Below are 26,478 nucleotides of genomic sequence, written 5' to 3'. Positions count from 1 at the left end.
GGAGGAACAAAACACTGCGATGTCATCCAGGTAGGCGGCACTGAAATCCTCCAGCCCAACCAACACCTGGTTGACCAACCTCTGAAAGGTGGCAGGGGCATTCTTCATCCCAAAGGGCATCACACAGAACTGGTAGGGCCCATCTGGTGTGGAGAATGCTGACCTCTTCTTTGCCCCATCAGTTAAGGCGATCTGCCAGTACCCAGATGTTAGATCAAACGTGCTGAGGTACCGGTCAGCCCCTAACCGATCTATGAGCTCATCAGCTCTGGGGATGGGGTGCGCATCGGTCTTCGTGACCGCATTGAGACCTCGGTAGTCCACACAGAACCTAAGTTCAGGAGTGTCACCAGGCGCTGCAGCTTTTGGTACCAAGACCACGGGGCTGGATCAAGGGCTGCTAGAGGACTCAATCACCCCTAGGGCAAACATTTTGGAGACCTCCTCCTTAATGTAGGCCCGGACCCTGTCAGTCACTCTGTAAGCCTTGTGCTTGACAGGAGGACTGTCCCCGGTGTCTACCTCATGGATGCACCAATCAGTGACACCAGGCACCAGGGAAAACAAATCAGGAATTTGCCCCAACAGCTGGTGACAATCTTTCTGCTGCTCAGGGGTCAGTGTGGTGGAGAGGACCACACCCTCCACTGACCCATCCTTCTCTCCTGCACACAGGAGGTCAGGAAGAGGCTCACTCTCCTCATCCATCCCAGCATATGTGGCAAGAAGCATGCCCACTTCAGACCTCTCAAAGTGGGGCTTCAGGCGGTTCACATGCAGGACCCGCTGGGGGTTCCTGGGAGACTTAAAGTCCACCAAGTCCACTTTTGCGCTCCACCACCTCAAATTGACCGGTCCACTCATCTTGGAGCACACAAGGCTCCACTGGGGCCAGTACCCAAACCTTCTGACCAGGTTGAAACTCGACCAGAGTGTCATTCTGGTCATGCCAACGTTTCATCTCCTCCTGGCTGGCTTCCAGATTTGCCTTAGCAATTTTTTCTGAAACGCCGAGTCTGGTTCCTGAAGGCCAACATGTAGCTAAATACATCTTGGGGAGGTTTCCTGGGAGATTGCTCCTATCCTTCCTTGACCAGACTCAGAGGCCCTCTTACCGGATGGCCATAGAGCAGTTCAAAGGGACTTCTGTGGCACCTTACCGTATGCAAACAACAGGCATGGCAAGAGGACGTCCCACTTACGCGTTCTAGGCCCATGATCATGCCCTTCAAGGTCCGGTTGAACCTTTCAACCAGGCCGTTACCTTGGGGATGGTAAGGAGTGGTGAACTTATAAGTTACCCCACACTCCTTCCACAGAGACTTCATATACTGGGAGATGAAGTTGGTCCCCCTGTCAGACACCACCTCTCTGGGGAACCCCATGCGGGAGAAGATCCCCATCAGTGCATGTTCCACCACGGGGGCTGTCACTGTCCTGAGCAGGATGGCTTCAGGGTACCGGGTGGCATGGTCCACCAAGACCAGGATGTACCTGTTGCCCATGGCTGTCATGGGGTCCAGAGGCCCCACAATGTCAATGCCCACTCGCTCGAATGGGGTACTAACAACTGGAAAGGGCTGGAGTGGGGCTTTGATCTTCCTCCCACTCTTCCCACTTGCCTGGCAAGTCTCACAGGTTCTGCAATACGAATCTGAGCTCTTGCGCATCTGGAGCCAATAAAAGTGGGTTGCCAGCCTCTCAAAGTTCTTGGTCTGCCCCAGATATCCTGCCAATGGAATGTCATGAACCAACCCCAGTAGGAAGGCTTTGAAGCACTCGGGTACCACCAGCACACAGGCTGAACACCGGCTCAGCAGCCTTAAGCTCGCTATACAGGAGACGGTTCTCCCAATAAATCAGATGTGAACCAGACATGTCACCTGCTGCCTGGGCTGCAGCCTGTCGCCGCACACCCTCAAGAGAAGGGCAAACTCTTTGCTGCTCACAAAACTCCTCCCTGGTGGGCCCTCCTTCCTGCTGCCAATGGGTCAGCTCAGGCAGGTCCCCCAGGTTGGCACTCTGGTCCCCGATAGGATCCAGGGCATCGCCCTCAGGGTCTGCTCCCTCCTGGGCCGTGGGAACCAAGGTGGCCAGCTTCCCTTGCCCCCTGCCCCTTCTCTCTAAGGCAGGGACCTGGGCCATACTCTCAGGCTGCGGGGGTTTTTGCAGAGGATGAGGTTTCGGATTCACATTGTTTCTATTGGTAAGCATTGTCCCATTTTGTGTCCATGGCTTCAAAAGGGAAAACATGTCTCCTGTAGGTTTACAAATATTTTTGACTATACAAGACACTATTTCTTTAGGGCACTGAAAATGTTTGTACCTTTGGATGCTTCCCTTCAGAACTCTTTTTGCAAACTATAACACTTCAAATTATATATTTATTTTTAAAAGAAAAATGTTGCATGAAAAGTAGCCTTTGACCTAATTTTTTAAACAGCCTGGAAAGGCTTAGCTGCCCTGCTGTACTCACTCACTTGCTTGATGGCAAGGGCAATGATAACTTCTATGATGTTTGTGTGGTTCCGCCAATAACCAGCAAACCCACTCAGGACATTGTTTCAGCACTGCTGTAGGGAAATTTCCGCATACAGTCTGATCGCCAAGAAGTCTCACACCTTCAATCCACCTTCACTCCTACTCCCTGGCTGGTGAGTAATTCAATCTGAACAGACGTCTAATTTTGCCTAAGTAACCAAAGCACCATGAGATAGACCTCCGGACACCTCCTTTCTCTTCCTGCATATCCTCTACAGCCTGGAGTATACTTTACCTCTTGTGAGACAAGAATGATTTTTTTGAATAATTCTGTTTATTACAGCAAGATCAAAAGAGTACACAGCAAGTCGCCTACAACCCAGTGGGCCGGCCGTGGTCAAAAAGCAATGACTGAACACAGCTTGCCGCCTACAACCTTGGGGCCTGCAGCATGATTTAGGCAAGTTTTGTGAAAACAGAAGTCAAGAGAACAATCAGGTGAGCCCAAACTCCAGTCCCCCCCCCCCAAAATCTCCTTCCTTACAGACAAAAGGGGATTGTTTTGGAAAGCATGCAGAAAAACCGCAAATAAGATTGGCATGTCAATTCTCAGAACTCAGAGGAGAGAATTCGGATAAAGGGTGCCCACATTTCAGGGTAGGAGGAGCAGCCTGGGTCCTGGACAAGGACAGCTTCTCCATCCCCAAGGTAAACCACAACTTATGTAGCCAGGAGGTATGGCCCCGAATCCTGTCCTTGCCCTACAGAGAAAGTATGACCTGGTGAGCCGCCCTCAGGGCCAGAGCAATTTGCCTCCCTCTGTTAGTGCATAGCGGATATGTCAAAGGGTTCAGTAGACCCAGGATGATACTCGAGATTAAAGTATCAAAACCTGAATCAGTGTCTTTCAGAACTTGATCCCAGTACTGGTTAAGTTTCAGGCAATGCCATAAAAGGTGAAGCTGTGTCCCTGTGTGCCGCATCCCCACCAGCATTTCTTCAAGTGCCCTGCCTGCCATATCTGAAGTCTCTCCGAGGTGAGATACTAGCAGGAGACAATCTTAGATGCAGTCTCAGTACCGGTCATGTTGTGCACCATGTGGTATACTCTATAAAAGATGTCCTCCCATTCCTTAGCAGGGAGAGTTCTGCCCAGTTCCGCCTCCCAGCACAATTGTCCCTTAGATTTAGATGGTGATGGGTCCCTTTGCAGTAAAGCATAAAGTTCCCCATACGAGTATGGAATGCTTGTATTAATAAATATTATTTAAGAAGTGAAGATCACTATGATATTTTTTTTGTCTGGTTTTGTTCACAAGATTGGTGAACATTTAGGAACATTGTCCTATGGACACCCGAGGGGAGAATAGAAAGAGTATCACTCGCCTAGCAGTTTCTAACGAATACCTCCATAGAAAACCATAAGGAGACAGAATAAAGCATAGCCTCTAAAGGAAATAAGAGAACAGATTAATACCGGTAGGAGAGGGTGAAAAGATAGAAGCAGTGAAGAAAAGTAGGGAACCCATAGCATACTTACCTGGGTCTATCCTTGTTTTTTCCCAGGGACTCCAGACGGAAGTTTTCTATCTATCCAGTGCCAAACTAGAACAAGGTTTAGATCTGCCCTCTAACCTTAATAGCCCATCATCAAATTCATTAATTTCACCTTGTTTCCCCCTGGTTGGAGTCCTTGTTATTACTCCAAATACTACTTGGACCTCATATCCTAGGCAATGTAATAAAATACCTTTCCTGTGTGCTACAGGCATTTTAACCACCTCCCCTCCCCCCATGGCTTGCACAAACACTCTTCCCTCCACTTGCTTCATGGTTTTGACGGTTCCCCATTTTGTTTGGAGAAAGTGGGGTAGAGGATTAAATTGCCTACCATAAGAGTGATAGAACTTTTCTTTGATAATAACACCAAATACCAAAACAATAACATACTCAGTAATTGTAATCTTGTTATTGAACAAAGAGTACAATTCTGTCAACTGCAAGAAAAATAGAAAAAACTTGGGCCTTAGTATGTTTATTGAAAAGTGTATATGTAACAGATGGAAATTTCTGGATCAGCTGATTAGTTTAGGTGTGCAAAGCTCAGTTGGTCCAGTAGAATTAGAGAAATGTGTGCAGATCATATTTTTAAGTGTTATAAGTTACTGTAGGATCTGCTTCTGGTTTATGTGTGCAGACCACAGATACAATAGTTGTTATCCTCTGTATTTCTGGGTCACTAGTCAACAACAATTTAGTAATCACACTGCAAGCGTCATTCTGTATAAGAGAATACCGTAATTGTTGTATTTGCAGTACTGGTCAATTTACCCATTATAGCATTAATGGGGTTCAGCGTCTCATATGAACAATATTTCCCAGAATGCACGAGAGCTGCTTTGGCATGTGACCTGTACTAATGCATTCGTGTTTTCTAGTAGCTCATAGAAACGCAATTTTCCTCACAGCTCTTGAATACTAGGGCACAAGCAGTGTTAGCACCATCATGGCAACAGAACCCCCCCACAAAGCAAGAATGCCCGCAAATAAAACACACCACACAAGTTATACTTGGGAAAAACTGCTGCAGGTTTATTACATACAACGTTATGTAATCTGGTGGGTTAGCTTACGGGCGATCCAAGGACAGGCAGCCTTCTCGCCACCTGCCTGCCTGATGAGCCTAGCAGCACTGTGGCGAGCCACTTTGTACTGCACCTTCTGATGATCCCCTTCCCAGATCACCTGACCACCCTAGGTCCATTATACTCACGCCCTTCTGGGCGGAGCGTAGCTAGGCAAGCCCCGGTTGCTCAGGCCCCCAACTGCCCGAAGGACTGACGGGGTGCCGACATAGAATCCGTGAACCTCCCATGAGGCTCCTGGGGTTCGGCTCTGGCACAACCGTGTGCCGCGCAGCTGTACCGTTCTGTACCCGTATGCATCCAGATCGCCCTGTAACTCTGCCTGCAACAAAAAGTACAAAATTACAAAGTCTCTGCTATGCTACCCACTGCCAACACACCGGGTAAGCCGTAGGGTGGGAGAGCGTGAGGGAAGCGTGGTGTCCGCGGCGCGTCCGGTGCACAAAGAGGCCGAGAACGGGGTGGGGGATACCTATGTACCCCTCACCCTGCCCCGTGCACCGGACGTGACGCGGGACACCCGCGACCAAAGGGGGGCTCCTCCCTAGGCCAAACCCCCCCCCCCAGGAGAAGGGGGCGAGATAGGAGTGGGGGTGGATGCCCGCTGCCACTACAGGGCCGCCCTCTTGAGTGGCCCCCTGTGGTGGCTTCGGGCAGCCGTATTCCTTGTGCTAGTCTGCTTGTCTTTTATTGTTAAAGATAACTCGCTTGTGACTGTCGGTGGTACAGACGCTCAGCTGTGATAGACGGCGGCGCAGGACTTCAGCCTTGCTCCCTCCACCCGTGCTGGAGAAACAGAAAGCAGCAGTAGTAAAAATTGTCATCAATTAGTAAAAAAAAGCTCCAAGGATGAAGAGAAGTCAGAGACGCACCTTTATTCCACACAGGGCCCAGCCAATATTGGACGACCAGCGCCTGGATACCCTCCCGGGTGACAAGCAGCGCTCTACAAATCCACCTTACATTACATTAAATTCCAAAGTGACGCCTGCAGCCTCTTTTAATCCCAACAGAGAACAACGACCATAGTACAGGGGGCACTTCAAAGTACACCAGACGCCACAAACCGAGGCACAATACATGAAAAGAAATAAAACAATCCACCAACTGTCTGCTCAGAACTCCAGGGTTGTTACTCACATTGGCTTAGATTTTTAACACCTTCAGATTACTGGTTTTACAGAATCAGTTCCTGAGCCTTACAATTATCCATTTGTGGACATGATTCAATTGTGCTCATTGTAGACTTCAATTCATTGGTATGTGATGCAACGTAATATGACAGTTTTCACAATCCATAAGTAGGTAAAGCCCCATAACATCACTCATAACATTGTTCCATCCCCTCTCTCCCCTCTTTCTATTTTACCTTCATCGACTTCACTTCACTCTCTTTCCTCCCTGTCTTGTTGCATCTACCTCTGTATCCACCAATCACTCTATCCCTGTTTTTCTCCCTGCAACACTCCTTTACCTACTCCTGTCTCTGAGTAACTATCATGCCTATGAACCACCTCTTTCTCTTCCTCACCTATCTCCTTCTCATGTCTCTCTATACTTTGCCTAACTTCTCTACCCCAGCCTTCGCTTTACCTCTTTCTCTCAATGTATCTACTCCATCTGTAGCTCAACTGTCTGCTTTTACTCTGTCTTTAACCATCCCTCTTTGTACCTTTTACCCTCTTTCTCTTCCTTCCTGTCAGCCTTAGTCCTCTCTTTATTCTTTATTTGACATCTTTTGTATAACTCACTTCTCATTTTGCCCTTTTGTCTACAACAGCACTCTCTGCTTTTCCTTTCTCTATATTTCTTTCATCTACCTCTTGTCTCGCCTCTCTCTCTATACCTCAGTCTTACCCCTGCACACCACGCCTCTCGCTCTACATTTCTTTCTTCCTGTCTCCAGCTTTCTCTCTACTCTATAACTTTTCCTATTTCTCCGCTTCTCTTTTGCTCACTACTTCTGTATCATTCGTTCTGGCTACCTCACTTTTTTTTTGATTACCTTATATCTCTCCCTGACTCACCTATCTCTTTACGTCAACTCTATCTTTACCTCCCTTCTCCTTTACTTCTCTTACTTTACCGATCCCTTTACTACTCTGCCTTTTCCCAATCGCTTGTCTCCTAATTCTCTTACTGAGCAGAGAAAGTGGTCACTTGTGGACAAGTCAAGAGGATGGAAGAGAAAATTATCAGGTTTGACCCCTGGGTTTTGACTTTCCCTGCAGCAGTGAGAATCCCAGTTATAAAGAAGGATTTACAAATCTACATCAAATAATGCAAAACTGCAAGCTCTATAGGCCACAATTTAATGTTTTGATGTTCTGCACATTTCCACTCAATAGTCACCAAACCACCCTTACCCTTTCCTTCCACCAACAGAAGGGACAGACTGGCTAGACACTGAATTCTAAGTAAAATGTTGCAAGTCAAAATAGAGTAGGTCCAAGTCCAAAAAGAAGAGGTTTTATCAATGGGTAGCTTGAACTTTTGGCTTGCTTTGCACAGTAGTTAATTTGTAAAAAAAAAAAAAAAAGAAGTGCCGGGCTCTCGTCAGGAGAGAGCTTGGTCCAGCTCATTTCTACTGTTAGTGCCGCCAAAAAAAAGAACCATGAAAGTGGGGAGAGGATGTGGCATAATGGCCACAGCTGCCGACTTCAGAGCTGGGGAACCAGATTCGAATTTCCGCGTTGGCTCAACATCCTGTGACTCTGGGCAAATCCCGGTGCCTACCATAAATGAATGTGACCGGAACTGGTGCTCATAAAAAGCGCTGGTGTTGATGATTAAGTGCCAGTGTAGAAGACCGGAAACCACCGGCTCAAATTAAGCACTGGGTTTGTGTCCCCATTTCTAAAAGTTGAATGTATATATGAATATTTTGTGGCATCCTAAGAAGATAAATGAACTGAAAATGAGTAACAAATTCAAAATTGTTCCAAACAGGACATACCAAAATGTGTATTGCCTGGCATTCCAAAAATCCTTAATGTGGCACTGCTTCAACCTCTTTGTATTCATGTCAGTGTTCTTTCCTGCTGGCTCTTTTCGGATCCTGATCATTTACATTAAGCAGCACAAGCAGTGGGCAGTCGAGAAAACTTGGAGAAGGAGCTGAGCCAGAGATCACTCAGTTCAGTAACCGTGGAAGCTGGGATTACAACATGTTTCCTGCGCCCAGATCATGAGAATTTAGCCACCAATCCAGAGTCCACAAATCTTTACACCTGGACTCTATTCTTCTGTTCTAACACATGAATGCTCCAAAAGTAAAACACACCTCCCACACATAATCACTTTTGCCCATACTTTAATCCAATCTCACCAACTATTAGCATCCACCCTGCCCTCCTTATCTCATTTCAACTACATTCCTTTCACTTTGCCATAGGGTACCATCTCACTATATGGCATTACGGACACTGCCTACTTCTGGGCTTTTTGTGTGATCTACTAATCATTATGGTTCTTGTAGTCTTCATCAGGGCTGGACTGGGGAACCAAAAGCAGTCCCGCCAAAAATGTTCAAACCACTCCCGTCCCTTCATCTCCTTGAGAAAGCTCTCCCTTTCTATCTATTCATTTTCTCTCTCCCTTCTTTCTGTCTCTTCTCCATCCCTTATTGCTTTCTCTCTACCTTAGCCCTCCCTTCTTATATTTCTCTCTCGCTTGAGGCCTCCCTGTGCCTGTGGCAATTAACCTTGGGGTGCTGGAGAAGGTATAGAGACACTGTGAGTGGCACTGGGCTTTCAAAAATTGCCTCCAAGGGCGCCAACGCACCGGGAAATGCCCGCTGGAATAAAATGCCAGTCTGGCCATGGTCTTGGTCTGCTTCCATTCAACTAATTATATTGTAATGCGTGATGGCAATGATTTGTAGATGAATAACTAGTATTGGACATGGCTTCCATGGCAACATGGCACTGACAACTACTCTCTGGTGTGTCACCTTTCTTCATATATCATGCTGTCCTAGGATCCTCAAATTGTCCTGCTATCACCACACCAAGACAGCTTCACACCACACCTTGTCTGTCACATGCTGTCTGTAATTGCAAAGCTGTAAAGTGGAACCATGTCATGTCTGACACACTCAGCCATATCTGTCTTTTTTATGCAGCAGCACATTGAATTTATGGATTTTTATATTACTAAAGAATTGACTACAAGTTCCAGAATGCAAAGTGATGTGGCCCAATGGCCAGGATTGGTTGAAAAAGTCTCAGTTGACAGTAATGTGAATGGTCCAACTGAGTACATTTACACAGCACTCACTACCCTGAAAGAGATTCCTGAAATGCATCCATAGTCCAGCCTCTTCAAATTTCAACCAGTTCACTCATCCTTTCGTATTGTACTGCATTATATAGTTCATATAGCACTTTATACCCCTAATAAGGCCACAAAGTTCTCACAATCACTTCAGATTCTTGGCGCCCCTTCGGAAAGCAGTGATGTTAGGGTACAGTTTGGCCTTATCGAGGTGTTCGGTGAGGTATGTGAAGTTCTTCCAGACATCCCTTCCTTCTCAGCTCCTTCTGTATCCTCTCTTTTTATACTCTTACACACACGCCACTCAAACCGAACAGGCTGCCCCGCAACTAGAGTGACCAACCATCCGTAAATTTCATGGACCGTCCATTAATTGGAATCACGTCCGTTGTCTGTGACAATCCCTTTAATGGACGCCTTTTGTCCATAATTTTGGGGGTTACAGCAATCTGCACTGCTCAACTTTGAAATGCTTCCATTTTCTGAGAACTCCCTGCTGGGCCGCCTCACACTCCTCTGTGCTCAAGAGCAGCCCTTCCCTAGCCTCTCACAGACTGTGATGGACCCATTGCTCTTCTGTCTGCCGGCTGATTGTGGCATGCTGAATGATAATGAGCCAGTCTGGACAATTAAGGCATGTGGTGGCCTTAAGGCAAGGAAAAAAAATGTAACAAATTAGATGTAAGTAACACTGTCCAGTTACTTTAAAAAAAACAAGCAACTGCAATCAGCCACACATCTGTACAAGTTAGAGCTTTTGTTTACCTAATACATAATATAAACTTATTTTGACTTGCACTTATGTTGGTTGTGTATTTACTTATATATATTGCGAGACCTACTCTGATGTTTCTTTACAACTTACCTTTTGTCCCAAAGTGTTGTCCTGAATTTTGACCTTCGTTTCTGAATTTTTGTCCTGAATTTTGACGTTTTGTCCTGAATTTTTACACTCACCGTCCTGCATTTGCACTGATGCCAGTTGGCCACCCTACCCTCAACATAGGGGTAACTTTGTTTGCTCTGTAAATCAGGCAGATGTGGTGAAATATGGGGACTACACTGTAGGACAGCTGCTTGCGAAAGGTTGGAAGGACTGAACCGCAGTCAATCGGTCACAACCTTTCAGATGCAATGGCCTGGCCAGAGATTCACAAGTTACCTTTGGACACCCAACATAACAAGGTAGGGTCTTCGAAGCCTTTGTAGCACCTAAGAATGTAATTTCTCGCAAACGGTTTGCTTACTCTCATTTTCTGTCTTTGCTGGATTCTGTGGAGAACCGCTCACTATAAAAGGCTGCAAAGGAAAGTGGCACATACATTATCAAAGGTATTGCACCTTTCATAAGGCTCAAACTTGTATGTGCTTTATTCCAATTCTTCAACTAAACACAGTAATACTATTGATTGGTGTGAGTGAAACAATAAAAAACAAAGTAGAGAAATATCAAAGTTTGTTTAAAAATTTGCCAGTTTTCCTCCTGTTTAGGGTGAGTGGAAGTGTTCATACAACTCCATGATCCTCTGCTGATGATTAAAAGGCACATAGGATACAAGTAATAACACACTTATGTTATAGTGCTTCCAATCACTGCACATCATCAGTGTTATTCATCTATAAGGATCTAAATTGCCACCTTTTATACTTAAAGTCAGTGTCTCAACTTTTTGTCAAATTACAGTATTGAGGCTTAGGTAGGTGAAATGATTAGCCAGGGATCAGAGAAATGAGATTTCTTGAATTCAAGGCTCTCAAATCCACATTGTACCCACTGACCAAACTGAGTCAGTGCTGTCAGTATTTGAAACAAGTGCCACACATACAGGGACAAAGAGCTACCTCATCAGTTATGACTACACACATAGCCCATCCAGCCTCTAGAGGTCTACACCAAGGAGCCTTTCATACCGGATCCTGACAAGTATTGGACTTGTGGGCGATTCTGGTTGAAAGTAGGGTAGCAGAAAGCAGCGTTCCTGGGGAGCATCGCAGACAGCGTTTCCACTCTCCTGTTGAATGTGCGCGGCTCATTTGCGACACTTGTTCTTTGTGCGATGCTTGGATTTTTCATTAATGTAACATCACATTATTGGCAGCACACCCCTCCCCTCTGAAAATTGTTCTAGCACCACTGCACTCTCTCCTCTCCCTCTCTGACCGCTTCCTCTCTCCCTTCACCCTCCCTCGCTTTCTCTTTCGTGAAGATTCCCCATGCCTCTGCAATTAACCTGGTAGAGGTGAGGAAGAGACAGAGGTACCAGAAGAGGCCCTGGGCCCTCAAAACCTGCCTGAAAGGCTCCAGCCCAGGGGAATATGACCAGTGAAATAAAAACCAATCTGGCGCTGGTGTCCCCTGGGACTCCCCCTCCCCCTCTGCTGGCTCACTCAGGCAATCATCCATTGGGGACAGCATGGCAAGCTCCCACTCCAAGTAAGCATCGATGGAAGAAGGCGAGAGATCGCCCGAGTCATTCTGCAGCAACACAACCTTGGAGGGAAGCGGTTGATGGCCCAGTGAGGAGCCTTGGAAGAGGCTCCTCACTGATGATTGGCTTTGCATGCATTGGGGGCCACTCCACATGAACCTCGACCCCTCCTAACCAGACCCAGGAAGTGATCCTCAGAGAGGCTGCAGCGGGAGAGGTCTGACACTGCTACTGCTTGTCAATCTTTCAAGGCCATTCTGGCACTTTGGTTGGTGTCCATGACGCAAGCTGAAGATGTCCACACCAGGGGTCACCAAACATATGATATAATTTCCTGTGATTTTGTCATTTTGATCATTAGCACTTGTGAAACGTAACAAATCCTGCCTTGTTTTGGTTATAGAATAGTGGCAAGTATACATGAGTCGTAGATCAGGGTCCACGCGAGTCACCTAGTCAGTGACGAAGGAAGCCGGCGAGAAGATTTCAGTGTGCATGCACTTAGTAGCCGAGGGGCACCATGCTGAAGCAGTGCACGGGCCTATGTTTGTAGGTGCAGAATGCACCCTTCTGCCCTCTCTCCTTAGCACCTAAAGAGGTCAATAAACTGTGCCCTCTCCTGCAAAGTCTGGTCTCTGACAAAAAAGACTGATTATTAAGTGCAGGGGTGGACAGGTGAAGTGCAGACTTTGACAAGTGGTAAAACATCTGAAGTTACTTAGCACAAAGTACTGGAAATATAGAAAGTATCTGTTTGATGGGAGTATTTGGTACATTTCATGCAAAACAATTCTACGAAAAAGTGACTTGTGATCGCAGATGCCACTTATATGGGCTTAACACAGCCACAAGTATAAGTAGTCTAGTCACCCTTCTGAGACCCATGGTCACAGGCCTAGATTTCAAACTAACAGGTTGCATCCCCAGAATGAGACACAGAGAGGGGCCTGAGTAACTTTAATGCAAACTGTGTCTCAATTCTAATGAACTGTTTATATACAGTGCCCAGTGCCAAAGCCGTGTGGCTTTATTACACTGCACATGTCACGTGACACTTTTACTCAGTTAAATTCTGTTACATGACTAGTCATGACTGTGTCATCACATTTGTGCTTCTGAAAAAAAAACATTATTTTGTTTTGTAAACAATATAAAAGAAAGGTTTATGCAAATTATCTATAGAATGTATAGTTCCCAAAATAATCACAATGCATCTATTTTGCCCATGTTGGTTTTATTCTTAATTTCACAATTCGTGTTTCTGCCTGGAACTGTAGCCTGGGATAGACCTTCATAGGTAGGAGAGACAATGTGGGACTGCAGAATGAGTTCACATTGGGTTTAGCTTCTGAATAGAAGTGAAATGATCCAGATAGTAGTTAATAACTTGAACAAACTCTACTTGATACCCTTTAGTGCAGTAACAACAATGCTAACAGAAATATTTGAACGCTCCATTTCTTCTCTCTTTTTGGGTTATGGTTAGGGCTCCTGGTTTTATGGCATTTATTTTTTACCATTTCTGTCTGTATTTATCTATATCTAATTTTGGGCTATCTTATTGGTATTTTTCCATATTTATTGTGTATTTTGAAAATAAACGGAGATGTAAAATGGTATATTTCCACATTTATTTAACATGCGCTCATACTTTGATACCTGTCACGTTTTAGCTATTTAAGCATCCACATATAACAAAACAGTACACTGACAGTTAAATATTAGCATTAAATACAAATATTCGTTAACATATGCCTGCATTTAAAGAACTGTGATGTTGTGTTTTTTACTCTCCATGATGTGCTCAACTGTTGGCCTAGAAGTTATGAAGGACAGTACGGAGAGTCACTCACAAAAGGCACAATTTTCTGTATTTTTCTGCTTTTAAATATAAATACAAAATCAGTAAAAATGGAAAACTGGGATCCTTAGTTATGGTTTGGACTTGCAGAACTGGAGTGTAGGGAGTGGTAATACAAGGGTGTGCGCCTGGGAAGGGCAGTGAGTGCCGACGAATGCTGGTGAGTGTTGATGTGGCGGGTGAAGGCTATGGTGAAGGAGGAAGAGGAGTCTCAGGTGCAAATGGCTGATTGGGGTGACACCCAAGGGAGGGGACACAGTTTCTTCGCTTTCATTATGTCCACTGAACCCTCACTACACCACTGTGAAGCTACCTTTTAGGAGAACTATGGGTAACCTTGGTATGGCTGTCTGTGTTGGTGTCTTATAGCCACATTCCCTCTGTCATTTCCACTTTTCTGTTGGGGTGTGTGCGCACTTAACTGTTAATTCCCCCAATATTTCTTGGAGATGTGTGCCCTACAGGTTGTGTCTGCCCCAATGCTCCTGCAGCGTTCAGGGGTTGCGGTTTTTTTCACGTTCTCGATTGGTTCTACTTTTCCTCTCTGAATTCCTGCCTTGGATTTTGATCATTTAAAAACAGTGTGACTGAAAAAGTAGAATTAATTTACTTAAAGGTAACAGCCTAAAAAATATATAATTATGCAAATGCACATTTGTGTAACGTTTGTCCATGCAGAAGTTGACACTAATTCAGTTGGAAATCATGCATGGGTGTAATGTTACACATGTATGTACTCCTAGCATTCTATGACTTGCTGAGATTTCCAGGATAACTTGACTTTGTTTGTAAGTGAATTTCGTTAAAATTCGAAATGTGCTCCAATGGTAGGAGCAATCCTACTGGAGGAATTTCTGACCATTTCCCCCTTCACGTGTATAGGTTGAGCTCATGGAACCCTGCAGAATGTCCCATCTCTCTTGAACCTTCTGTCTGAATGTCTCATAATTTGGGGAGGTAATTTCTTGCAGGAAGGTTTTGCGGTATGGACCAGATGCAGTAATACATTCACACTCCGGTTCCACCCCTCAGAAAAAAACAGCATTTATTACTACAGTCTGATTCTCCCCATTTCGAGCTGTGAAACATGGAATTTTTTATTTTTCCCCCACACAAATTCGTAGGAATTTGTTTGCGGAAAGACAGCAAAATTGTCCACGAATTATAATGTCTAGTGGGCACAAACTCCTGTCTGCATCTGAATTAGAAATACTCGAAAAAGGTCTTTGGTCGGTAAATATTCCTTATTTGTATTTAAACCAATGTACTATAACATGAAACTGTAAGAAACCCAGATGTCACCTTTTCCTTAATGTTTGTTCTTTCTACCAACCCGGCTTGACCTATGCTCCGTGTAGGCACATTTAGCAATGCTAATGTATATAAGCATGCACATACATTTTGTCATCTTCAATGTGAGCACAGCACCGGGTAAGACCTCAACGTGCCATATTCTCTGTTACCAGAGCGAGCAATTTTTCAACTGCAAGCCTTTCCAATTATTGATGAAAGTAAATTGTTAATAACAAAAATGACCTAAAACAATGTAAAATTGCTTCAAACACATCTTTGAAATTCCAGAAATGTCTTTCTTGGTCAAGTTAATGAAGCAACCCCCAGATTAGCCCTTTTTTGCAGGTCATGCTGCAAAGATACACCTGCTCCCTGCCAGTGCTTCAGGGAGATAAGATAGCCCCGCCTCCTTGGGTGGAACCCAAAACTGGCCAATCACGGTGGAAGGCTGCCAGGCTCCTCGGCCCCCTTCCCCTTTAAAAGGGGCTCTGTCCAGCACACAGCACCGACTGTCTCCAACTTCCATCTCTTGTGAATCCTGAGCCCGCCAGCACTCACCGCTCAAGATGGTTCTGTCTGCTGAAGAGAAGGCCCTGGTGGTCGGCCTCTGGGGAAAGATCTCCGGCCACTGCGACGCCCTCGGGGGAGAAGCCCTGGACAGGTGAGGACTATGGAGAGGGCCATTGAGACCTGCTCGCTCTCTCTGTGTCTAGTATGGGGTGTAAATATTTAAAGTAAGATCGATCTATGTGATGGGCATGCAGTTGTGTTTAGTTTTTTACTTCTCTTATAAAAAGAGAGACAGTCACATCTGGGGTTGACTTTTGCCTCGTAGCAATTTCCTATTGACGCGTAATTGATTATTCCCGCATTACCAACAGTTAGACCAGTGCCTAAACCTGCCTGAGTTCTGCTCATAGGGTGTGTGCGCACTGACCGTGGACTGCTCCTCATAGACAATTATGAACCCTATTTTGTTAAGGCGGCTCGGCGTGTCCTCATATATGGGGTTCACGCCGGCGGATGAGTGTACATAGACCTCAAACTGATGTTTGCTATTAGATACACCATCTTGGCTCCAACATTGGTGCACCTTCCTGGCACACCTGGCTGTGTGCTGATTTAGACCATCCAGGGAGCTTGGATATGGGCTTGTCTTAGATGAGCACACAGAGTTCTCAGTGTCTCCACCAGCAGAGAACCAGCAGCAAAGCTGTCCCTGTGCTTTACAGATCTTTGCCCTGTTTGCAAGAAGCAATGTAGGCAAAAGGGGCAGGGTACAGCCGGGGCTTTTACTGGACAGTTCGCAGTCCCTTTACACATGGGGGGGCATCTGTATGGAACACAGAACATGTCACTGGGACAGCTGAGAAAGCAGAAGGTGAGTTAAAGCAGATAGCGAGACTGGTAAGAGGTTAATACTTTGGGGAGGTGGTATGAGTGTAAGGCTCATGGACGAAGTGGTAATAAGTTATTCCTTGGGTGAAGTGATAAATGGTTAGTGTGCATAGAGGAAGTGACTGTGGGGGGCGGGGGATGGGGTTAGATCCCATAGGGGTAACCGTTTTGAACCTACAGTAAAGTAGAAATTGGATACAGCCCCGAGAGGGATTAGTAAAAGGTTAGATCCTATGAGGGTTAAGAGTTTGGGTTGGAGCCCAAAGGAGGATTGGAAGAGGCTACGAGGTAAGAGTTTGGAGCCTTCGGGGCAATGGTAAGGGCTTGCAAGTCACGAGGGAAATGTTCAGAGATAATATCCCACAGGAATAAGAGGTTAGAGCAAATGGATCGTTGTAATTATATGCTTTCTAGTTGATTATCATTTTTGGCCAAAACCTTTAGCCAACAATTGGCATTTTCAGGTCCTGACCTTTTGTTACGACTTTAATCTTTTCCTACATCTCTAGTGATGCCAGAAAACACATTTAGTTCCATTTTTGCCACTGCAATAGCCATTTGATATATATATTTGCTGTCTAAAGTAACAGTGCTGGATAGAAAATTGATGTGAGTGGGCTTTTTAGTGCATTTTTTTTATTAAAGTTGATATGTCCTTTTTTCCAGGCTGTTTGCCAGCTTCGGTCAGAGTAGGACCTACTTCAGCCACTTCGACCTCAGCCCGGGCTCTGCTGACGTGAAGCGGCATGGGGGCAAGGTCCTGGGCGCCATCGGCGAGGCAGCCAAGCACATTGACAGCCTGGACCAGGCCCTGTCTAAACTCAGCGACCTGCACGCCTACAACCTCCGCGTGGACCCCGGAAACTTCCAGGTGAGGCAGCATTGAACAAGTATGAATCTGTTACAAAACAGTCCTTCATGGGTAGGACTTTATTTTTTTTTATCATTCTAAAATTGCACAGCTTTGCTTTTCACACATTTCAAGCGTCTATATTGGCGTTTGTTTTGAATGTTTCTCAACCATGACAGATTGTAAGGGAGTATACAAACAAACAAAGTGTCTGCATGCCCCCTGTAAGAAGCCCATTTTCTAAAACTGAGGTGTCTTGCGTGGCGCTGTACATTTACACAGCAGCAAGGCATCCATATGGGTTATGAGGCCACGTCCCCCACCATTTTCCCAGCAAGAAGAATGTGTGTCAGGCTGAGCAAAGGTCAGCGTGACAGACACTCTTCTTGTTCACGTCAGGCAGCCAGGAGCAAGACATGCGCTTAAGGATCGTGCTCCTGGCCGCCTGATCTGAACTGTGCCAGGCTCACGTTTTCACAGCCCTGCGGGAGTGACCTCCTCAGCCTGGCAAAAGTTCCTTGAGGCCTCCCCCTTACAAGGAGGGGGGGTGCCACTGATTGCCTTGGACCTGGGCGCTTCAGCTTTAGGCCCTGAAGTGCCCAGCGCTGAGTGTCAATCAGTGACACCTTGTCACAGAGTGGGGTGGGGGTCAGCAGTATCACTGACCCCATTCCTCTCTGTGAAGGTTGAGGGACTGCCGACTCAGGAAGGCAGCAATCCCAACCCTCTTGGGACCTCCGAGGTGTACCTCTCTACAGGGACAGTACTTTTTTTTTCTTTTGTGTGTTTGGTGCATGCGTGCATGTATGTATAAATGTATGTGTATTTGTTAGTAGGTGTTGTGAATGGTTGTGTGCATGCATTTGAATGCATGGGTGTGAGTTAGTATGTTAGTGTGCATGGGTGGCTTACCACCCCCTTCCTGGTAAAATGACCAGCCGCCACCATATTTACATGGTATTGTTACATTTGATCTACATGGAATGGATTTAGTTAATCAGCGATTAGCTTGGAAATCTAGCATAGATCTAGCCTTCTTGGATCTAAGTTGGACATCGCTGCCATAATAAATGTATGAGCCGTGACCAGTCGGAGACGGGGCTTTCAGTTTCAGAGGATCGAACAAAGTTCTATTGGGCGACTGTTGCTTTTATCGTTATTATTTCTCTTAATGACAGAGAGTAAGGGAGGTGGTGCCACAGGAGTCCTACTTTACTACTATGAAATGTCTTTGTGAATTGGCCTTAAAATGTTCAACTCCCCATTAGTTAAAGTGCAAAGAGGGCACAGTCCTGCCTATCTGCGCCAACTGTATCAATGTGTTCCCATTTCAGAAGTTTTGGGGCTAATTGACAAAGGCATGAGAGTACGTAAAAGAATACTACATGAGAACTCTTTCACATACTTCACGATTCCTTTGTTCTTTCTGCTGTCTTTGATTGAAAGCCAGTGCTAAATCTTAGTTAGTGGTGAGGATAAGCCATTGGACACAGTGAGAAATACAGTTGCTTTTTAAAGGAATTGCCATTCCTGTACTTTCAATGAAATGATGTTGTTGCTGAAAATAAAATAATACTTGTATATGTTTAAACCAGTCATGTTGGACAGAAGCTGAGACTCGCCGAAGCTTGTGAATTTGGAATTATATTACTGGTTTCTCTTTCCATTTTAGTCCAGTATTTGTCCTGCACGTGCTCCCTTGGTGGTGGTATTCACTTTCTGCTTTGTTCTCTTTCAGATGCTCTCTCACTGCATTCAGGCTACACTGGCCGCCCACTTCCCTGCTGACTTCACCCCTCAGTGCCAGGCTGCCTGGGACAAGTTCCTGGCTGCGGTGTCTGCTGTCCTGACCTCCAAGTACCGATAAACTGTGTACTCAGCGCAGGAAGACTGTCAACAGAGATCACAAGATGGCCGCCATGATGCTACACATAGAAACCAGTGGGAAGCTTGGAAATTGCATTATCAGTGAACATGCTATGCATCAATTGACGCTTCTTGATCCATCAGGCCCTGTCACTCGTTTATTTTGTAACATCTTAATAAATATGAACAACTTTCTTCATTGACCTCTGGCTCTAAATATTGTCTAACTTATTCATGTATGTGCTCTTTTATGGTAATAGGAATTGTGTTGTTTACACGTTTCCACGTCTCTGTGGAGCAATCCTTCTACATAGGGAATTTGGGCCTTATTTACAAGAAAGTGCTGCAGCGCAGCACCTCAAGCCCCTTGGTTGCACCACAGGGGCGTAACACAGGCCCCCGCATCCCCCGCAGGTGAGGGGGGCCCCCAAGCTCCAGGGGGCCCCCTCAGCACTGCACTTCGGCAGGGGAGCTCCTGATAGAGTCCGGAGGGGGCACCTCCACGTGCCTTGCAGGGGGGCCCCCTCAATTATCATTACGCCACTGCTGCACCACGCTGCGGCACTTTTAGGGCACAGGGATGTGTCATATCTACAAGGATATGAAGGATCGCTTTGTTCTCCCCTGCACTGGTGCACAATTAGCTGCCATGCGATGACGCAGTCACCCTTGCACCATGGTGCAAGGATGCCTGCGTCACGGGGAATGATTGTTATGTGCAGGAAGGTGTCTCTTCCTGCACATAAACACTCTGAAATGGCGTTGTTCAACTTCTATGTGTGCTGCATTAACACACAGAGAACTTGTAAAACGTGATTTTTTCTAATGATTGTTTATGGGCATATAGCTGGATATATTAAACCAGCAGAGTCCTTCTGAGATTGTAATGGACATATGAGGCAGCTGCTGGACATAGCCAATCACACTGAATATAAAGGTCTGCACTGGACATATGAGCCTGTACTTGGATACTGTGCCCTGTACCAGGCATAGGAAGCTGACCTTAGCAATGAAGGCAAAGTGTAAGCGTTAACGATGGTGATCGCAGGGTGCTCTTTTGCAGTACCAACTTGCAGGTCAGGCATTTCCAATGTAAAGCAAACTTCCCACCAGGAGCTAAGACGTTCCCTGTTTCCTGGCCCAAGTAGAACTGCACCTCATCAACACTCCACACGGAGGCAGGGACACTCAATCGACCTAGGGCGACACTGTGCAGATCATTTATCCAAAACAGAATATGACAAGGATCGGATGGCTATATTAGAAATAGCTAAAGCAGGTTGTAACTAAACATATGGCATATTTTTTACAATACATAACGAAAATGAGCTGGGCAAACGCAGCTGAAGCTGGACCTATAAGTCTGTGTTGAGCAAGCACGGCAAAGCCTGGACAGGTGAATTTGTATGGGATAGAAAATGAGGTTGTCGGTGGAAATCAGGCTGTGTCTTAACAAATCAGAATGTGGCTGGACATATCAAACTGTACTAAGCATAAGATGCTGTGCATAAGATGCTGCGGCAGGGAATATCGACAAGCACATTGTAGAAAGTACACTATGCCAAGGGAAATGAGGCTGTATTAGTATGATAAGGCTATATCTGGCCACATGGAGCTTCACTGAGCACATGATGCCATAATTAGACTTATGAAGCTGCTCTGAGTATACAAGGCTGTAACTACAGAGATAAGGATATTCTGAGCGAAAGAGATGTTTTGGAAAACTGTGTTGAGAAAAGGCTGTGCCTGCACCCAGAACATGACAGGTGGAGGCATGGAGTGGTACTGGACAAGGACGCTTCATCTGATCAAATTAATCTGTGTTGAACCTATGAGATGTACTTGTGTATAGAAGGCTGCAATAGAACATATAAGTCTGTAGCTGCTCATTTGAGCCTATATTGGAAAAATCAAATCGTGTTTGACATAATGGGTTGTGCTTGGATATATGTTCTTTTTAATATAGAGCAATCCTCTCCAAGGGCATTAGAGCACTTTACATAAGCACCAAAATTGTATACATTTTAAGGGGCTGGTAGATTAAGTGATTTGCCCAGATTCACAGAATGTTGGACCAAGGCCAGAATTCAAGCCTGTTTCAAAGGAGGCACATCTAGTCACAAGGCTACTTCTCCGCCACATATGAGGGCACTCAAGACATGGCTGGATAAATGGGAGCACTTTAATAGTAGTTGACACCAATGGATCTGCCCCCATTTAGAAAACATGACATTTTTAGGTAAACCAGAAAGCTTAGAAACAGATCTCTATAGTGCTGAAAAAATACAATTGATATTGGGGACTCGATTTACTAGGGACTAGAATTGTCCTTGAGTGCCGCAAGTCATCACAAGGCAATACAAGTCCTGAAATGGGATTTCCAAAGGCACATGAGAAAGCTCGGGCTACTTAAACATCCCCACTGAACCAGGTGGTCTTTTTAGGTGCTTAAAAGGGAAGAAAACCATCACAATTGTATCTCTTGTGTAACCAATTCGGCTACCCAATAACTACCTGACAACCAAAATTGAGATTAGCAAGGTTTAATCATAAATTCAGAAAAAGATTGATAGCAATCAGTTTTAGCATCATGTTATAGAAGTATAGGACAAACAGAATAAGTCCAAATCTCCTAAAGACATTTATCCTATATAACATCAAGCATTTGCAATGCAAACGGTTTCGTATTCACGCGAGTTTGAGCTATTGGCATTGTAAATGACAATGCCTTTTATTTATGTTTTGGGTTTTAAAACATAAATAAAAGGCATTGTCATTTACAATACTAATAGCTTAAACTCTCGCAAATACGAGACCTATTGCATTGCAATAAAGGGCCTTCTCAACGGCTTGTTAGATTGTAAATATCAGAGGAAGAGACCGGCCTGCGACGTCTTCAAAGTAGTATTAAGAGTGCAGTGAAGAAGATGTGTATGTGTTGTAAATTGCACAGATACAAAGTGTGAAGAGAGAGTTACATATGATCTGAGCTATAAACACTAACAAAGCGCTCCAACACCTTTCGCTCTGTGATTACACTGTCGCGGCTCAGGAGCTGGGGGGCTATTTCCTGCTCTTTCCTTGATTTGAGTGTGCAGTATGTCATTTTGTAATGTCATTGCTATCTTTGGTGTAATAAACGCACTCCAGCTGTAGTAGGGCCTTGGCTTCACCTCCGGGGGGGGGGATGGTCTCGGCTGCAGCTCCGGCCTCGTACAGTGCCCCTGCTATTACTAGTGAGCCAGAGGCGCTCAGGTGGTGGTATTCGTATTGGTGGTGGTGGTATTGGTAATGTTTGTGGTGGTATTCGTATTGGTGGTGGTGGTGGTATTGGTGGTGGTGCTGGTATTGGTGGTGGTGGTATTGGTGGTGGCGGTATTGGTGGTGGTGGTACTGGTATTGGTGGTGGTGGTATTGGTGGTGGTATTGGTGGTGGTGGTGGTATTGGTGGAGGGGTATTGGTGTTGGTATTGGTGGTGGTGGGGGTATTGGTGGTGCTATTGGTATTGATATTGGTGGTGGTATTGATATTGGTACTGGTAGTGGTGGTGGTTTTGGTGGTGGTGGTGTTATTGATGGTGCGTTGGTGGTGGTGGTGGTATTGATGGTGATGGTATTGGTGGTGGTGGTATTGGCGGTGGTATTGGTGTTGGTGGTATTGGTGGTGGTGATGGTGGTGGTGATGGTGGTGTTGGTGGTGGTATTGGTGGTGGTGGTTTTTGGTGGCGGTGGTATTAGTATTGGTGGTGGTGGTGGTGGTATTGGTCATGGTGGTAGTGGTATTGGTGGTGGTGGTATTAGTGGTTGTGGTGGTGGTATTGGTGGTGGTGGTATTGGTATTAGTAGTGGTGGTATTGGTGGTGGTGTTGGTGCTGTTGGTATTGGTGTTGGTGGTATTGGTGGTGGTGGTGGTAGTGGTATTGGTAGTGGTATTAGTGGTGTTGGTGGTGGTGGTGGTATTGGTGGTGGTGATACTGGTGGGGCGCAGCAGCCAGCAGCCAGTTTGGTTGACTCCAGAACACCGGGGCTTGCTGTTCGATATCCAGCACCAGTGGCAGGTTAGCCCAGCCACTTGTCAATCTTCCCAACGGCCCCAGTGCCTTGACACCATTAGGGGTAATTGTTTGAGCTTTACAAATACTGGTATCATTGGTGGTGGTATTGGTGGTGGTGGAGGTGGTGGTATTGATGGTGGTGGTGGTATTGGTATTGGTGGTTGTATTGGTGGTGGTGGAGGTGGTATTGGTGGTGGTGGCGGTAGTGGTATTGGTAGTGGTATTGGTGGTGTTGGTGGTGGTATTGGTGGTGGTATTGGCAGTGGTGGTGGTATTGGTGGAGATGGTAGTATTGGTGGTGGGATTGGTAGTGGTAGTGGTGGTGGTATAGGCGGTGGTGGTATTAGTGGCATTGGTGATGGTGGTATTGGTGGTGGTGGTGTTGTTAATAAAACAGGCTTTTGAAAACAACCTGTCATAAGGCTTTAGTACAGATGACATGTAATACAGATGTGCTGAGTCAGTTTCAGCCCATTAGCACAGGATTATGTGCTACCTGGAATTCACATGACTTAATTAGCTAATCATTTCTAAATCCAAACAGACACGAGATATTGCCGGGTTAAAGTGATTGAAAGGTGCCTTTCGCAGATAGAGGGAGCCTGGTGTGCGTTAAAACTCTGCTGTTAACTCCTTTTAAAGCACACACCCTGGAGCTGAAATTGGAACTTTATTTATTGTGTGCAGATAGCGGGAGGACTTTGCGGACGGGACTGCGAGGACCAGCAGCCCCGTAATTCCGCTCAGCTGTGTCCTCTTCCCGCCCCTGCTGCTTGAGCCTTCTTAACAACTCACGGCCCCCGCTTCGCAGGTGCCGTTCGCAGATAGAGGGAGACTGGTGTGTGTTAAAATTCTGCTGTTAACCCCTTTTAAAGCACACGCCCTGGAGCTGAAATTGGAACTTTATTTATTGTGTGCAGATAGCGGGAGGACTTTGCGGACAGGACTGCGAGGACCAGCAGCCCCGTAATTCCGCTCAGCTGTGTCCTCTTCCCGCCCTTCCCACTAGCAGCTGGCATATAAGTAACTGAGTGCCCCGCTACGCGGTCGCGCGCGGTCGCGCGCCGGGAGAAGCCCGGGACATGGGCGGGACCGTTTGTGGCCGTTAGTGGCCGGTTGAGGCCGGGCCGGCCCACCCCCATTGGCTCTCTGATTCTGCCATCCTTTGTTTATCTGTGTTTTGTGCTCCTGTAGTTGGAAAAATGAGCAGGATAAACCCCTCATTACCCCCACATGCCCCTAAGCAAAAAGATGCCTCAAACCAACCACTACCTAGCCTGACTGCAGTTGACCGCATGCTGTAGAAAACTATAGGGGTGGTGGTTAATGCCATCGAAAACACAGAACGCCACCTTTCCCTACCTGCCGGCACCTTCCCTCCCCCGCACGTGACCAATACCTCGTTTCTTACTATTAATTCGCAGGATTCGCTCTTGGCCCCATCTTTCATGGCCTTACCAGGATCCCACCCTACTCCTACAACACAGGATGTCGTCCCTATCCTGGGCAACGAATCCTCTGATTCTATGCCTGTTCCAACCAGGTTATCATTGACCCCCACTCCTTTTTTTAACGATCCTGCCCCTGATTCCTTTGCTCCGCTAGGGGATCTTTCCATAACCTTTACTCGTGAGATACCTACAACCCCAATTTTGGTCTCTCCCTCGCTGTTAAGTCCAACTATCCATACTCCGAGGGTAACAACCAGAGGGCAGAAGGCTAGGTGTAGTTCAAAACAACCCAATAGGGATGGGCATAAAGTAAAAAATGTAAAAATTGCAAAAACACCTAAATGTACTTCTGGCGGTAATAAACGCAAGAAAGCCGCTCCTAACGCCATTGCTATGAAAGGGAATAAAGTTGACAATAACTTACCCAAGCCTGTACCTATACTATCCCATGATAACGGTTCCCATGTCACATCAGTAGAACAACTAGCCACTCCATTACCTTCTTTTCCATCCAGTGAGGGCTTTTTTGAAAAAATTGAGCATCTCATGAAGTCCTTAATGGCTCCACTCCTGGAAAGGGTAAAACGTATAGGCGGAAAAATAGATAATATGGAAAGAACAATGAAAACTACTTCTATCAGTACAGGCCAATCGGTGGATAACACACATCCAAAGATTATTCCCACACAATTAAGTTTAAGGTCTCAAATAATTGGTTCCGATAATAATAGACAGTTATCATCTGCCCCTAGGCCTTCAGCATCTCTTACATTGACGAACACTGAATTTACCGTTAATCGTCCCCTGGCGGCATTGGGGTCAATTGAACCTACGGAAAAAGGGGTGGGAATTTCACGTAAGGATATTGAATCTGTAGGACGAACGACTAATATCCCTGGTGTCCCCAAAGATTGTCCCGTGTCAGCCATTTCGAAGAAGCCACTTCCACATATTGACTTACCCCCACAATCATTACCGTACACAATAGTTTTAGTTGGCTTTCCAGAGTTACCACAAGGAAAATCCGAAACTTTCCCGGAGTTAAGGAATAAAGCTGCTTATTGGCTTAATAAGAACAGGCCGTTGCCACCTAATATATCCAGGGAAATATTGTTTGCAAGAAGGCTAAGCTGGCTGGGCTGTAGAAGAAAGGACATGATAGGGGATTGCATTGTCATAAATGTTAGAGACAGGCGAGTGATTCATCACATACGCAACTTTTCCCCTTACTGTGGTAATACTGATATTCAAGCTAGGGGCTTGACTTTTTTCTACCCTCAATTTCTTCTCCCCTTGCCACCTAATCAATCAAGGGACTTATTAAATTTGGATTGGATAGAAGGGATCAGACCCCGATATAATATCCCGACCTCTAATTACTTTGACCAGCTTCCCGAACTGGAGAGAGTGGATTGACTCCAGCCGGAGGGCTTGATACCAAAGTCTACGAGCATTCCATCTATTTCTGGCGTATCGTCGGATTGTCCATCTCAGAGTGCTGACGCGATTGAAGTTCTTCCTACACCCATTACCCAGATTTCCAACCATGAGGTTTTTTTGGGAATGGACCTAAAACCTGTGACTCAAAAGGATGACCCATCTCTTAAAATACTTTTCTGGAATGTTGCCGGTCTTCGTACTAAGGTTGCGAATGACATTTGGCTTGCTTTCATACGCGGCTTTGGCATTTTGTGCATCCAGGAAACATGGGCTCCTTCTGAAATACATCTTCAGGGTTTTAAAACCTATTTTTCACCAGCATTACCTTCTTCCTCTGGTAGGGCAAAGGGCGGTTTGACCGTTTTTGTATCTAACACCCTTCGATTAATATCAATAGCCCCTATCAAGTTGGACGCAAATTTTCAAATTCTTAT

The 26,478-nt window shown here is 45.7% G+C and overlaps 1 protein-coding gene across 1 annotated transcript; it reads left to right on the top strand.

Moving 5' to 3' along the window:
• Positions 1-15,493: 15,493 nt before the first annotated feature.
• On the top strand, positions 15,494-19,301 carry LOC146790076 (hemoglobin larval subunit alpha). Its single transcript, XM_085628433.1, has 3 exons — positions 15,494-15,645; positions 17,049-17,253; positions 18,971-19,301. The coding sequence occupies exons 1-3, from the start codon at positions 15,551-15,553 to the stop codon at positions 19,097-19,099; spliced, it is 429 nt and encodes a 142-aa protein (XP_085484559.1). The 5' UTR covers positions 15,494-15,550; the 3' UTR covers positions 19,100-19,301.
• Positions 19,302-26,478: the final 7,177 nt, after the last annotated feature.

The sequence above is a fragment of the Triturus cristatus genome, chromosome 10 (genome assembly GCF_964204655.1).
Source record: "Triturus cristatus chromosome 10, aTriCri1.1, whole genome shotgun sequence".
In the NCBI taxonomy this organism is placed as follows: Eukaryota; Metazoa; Chordata; class Amphibia; order Caudata; family Salamandridae; genus Triturus; species Triturus cristatus.
This window is presented reverse-complemented; position numbering and strand designations above follow the sequence as displayed.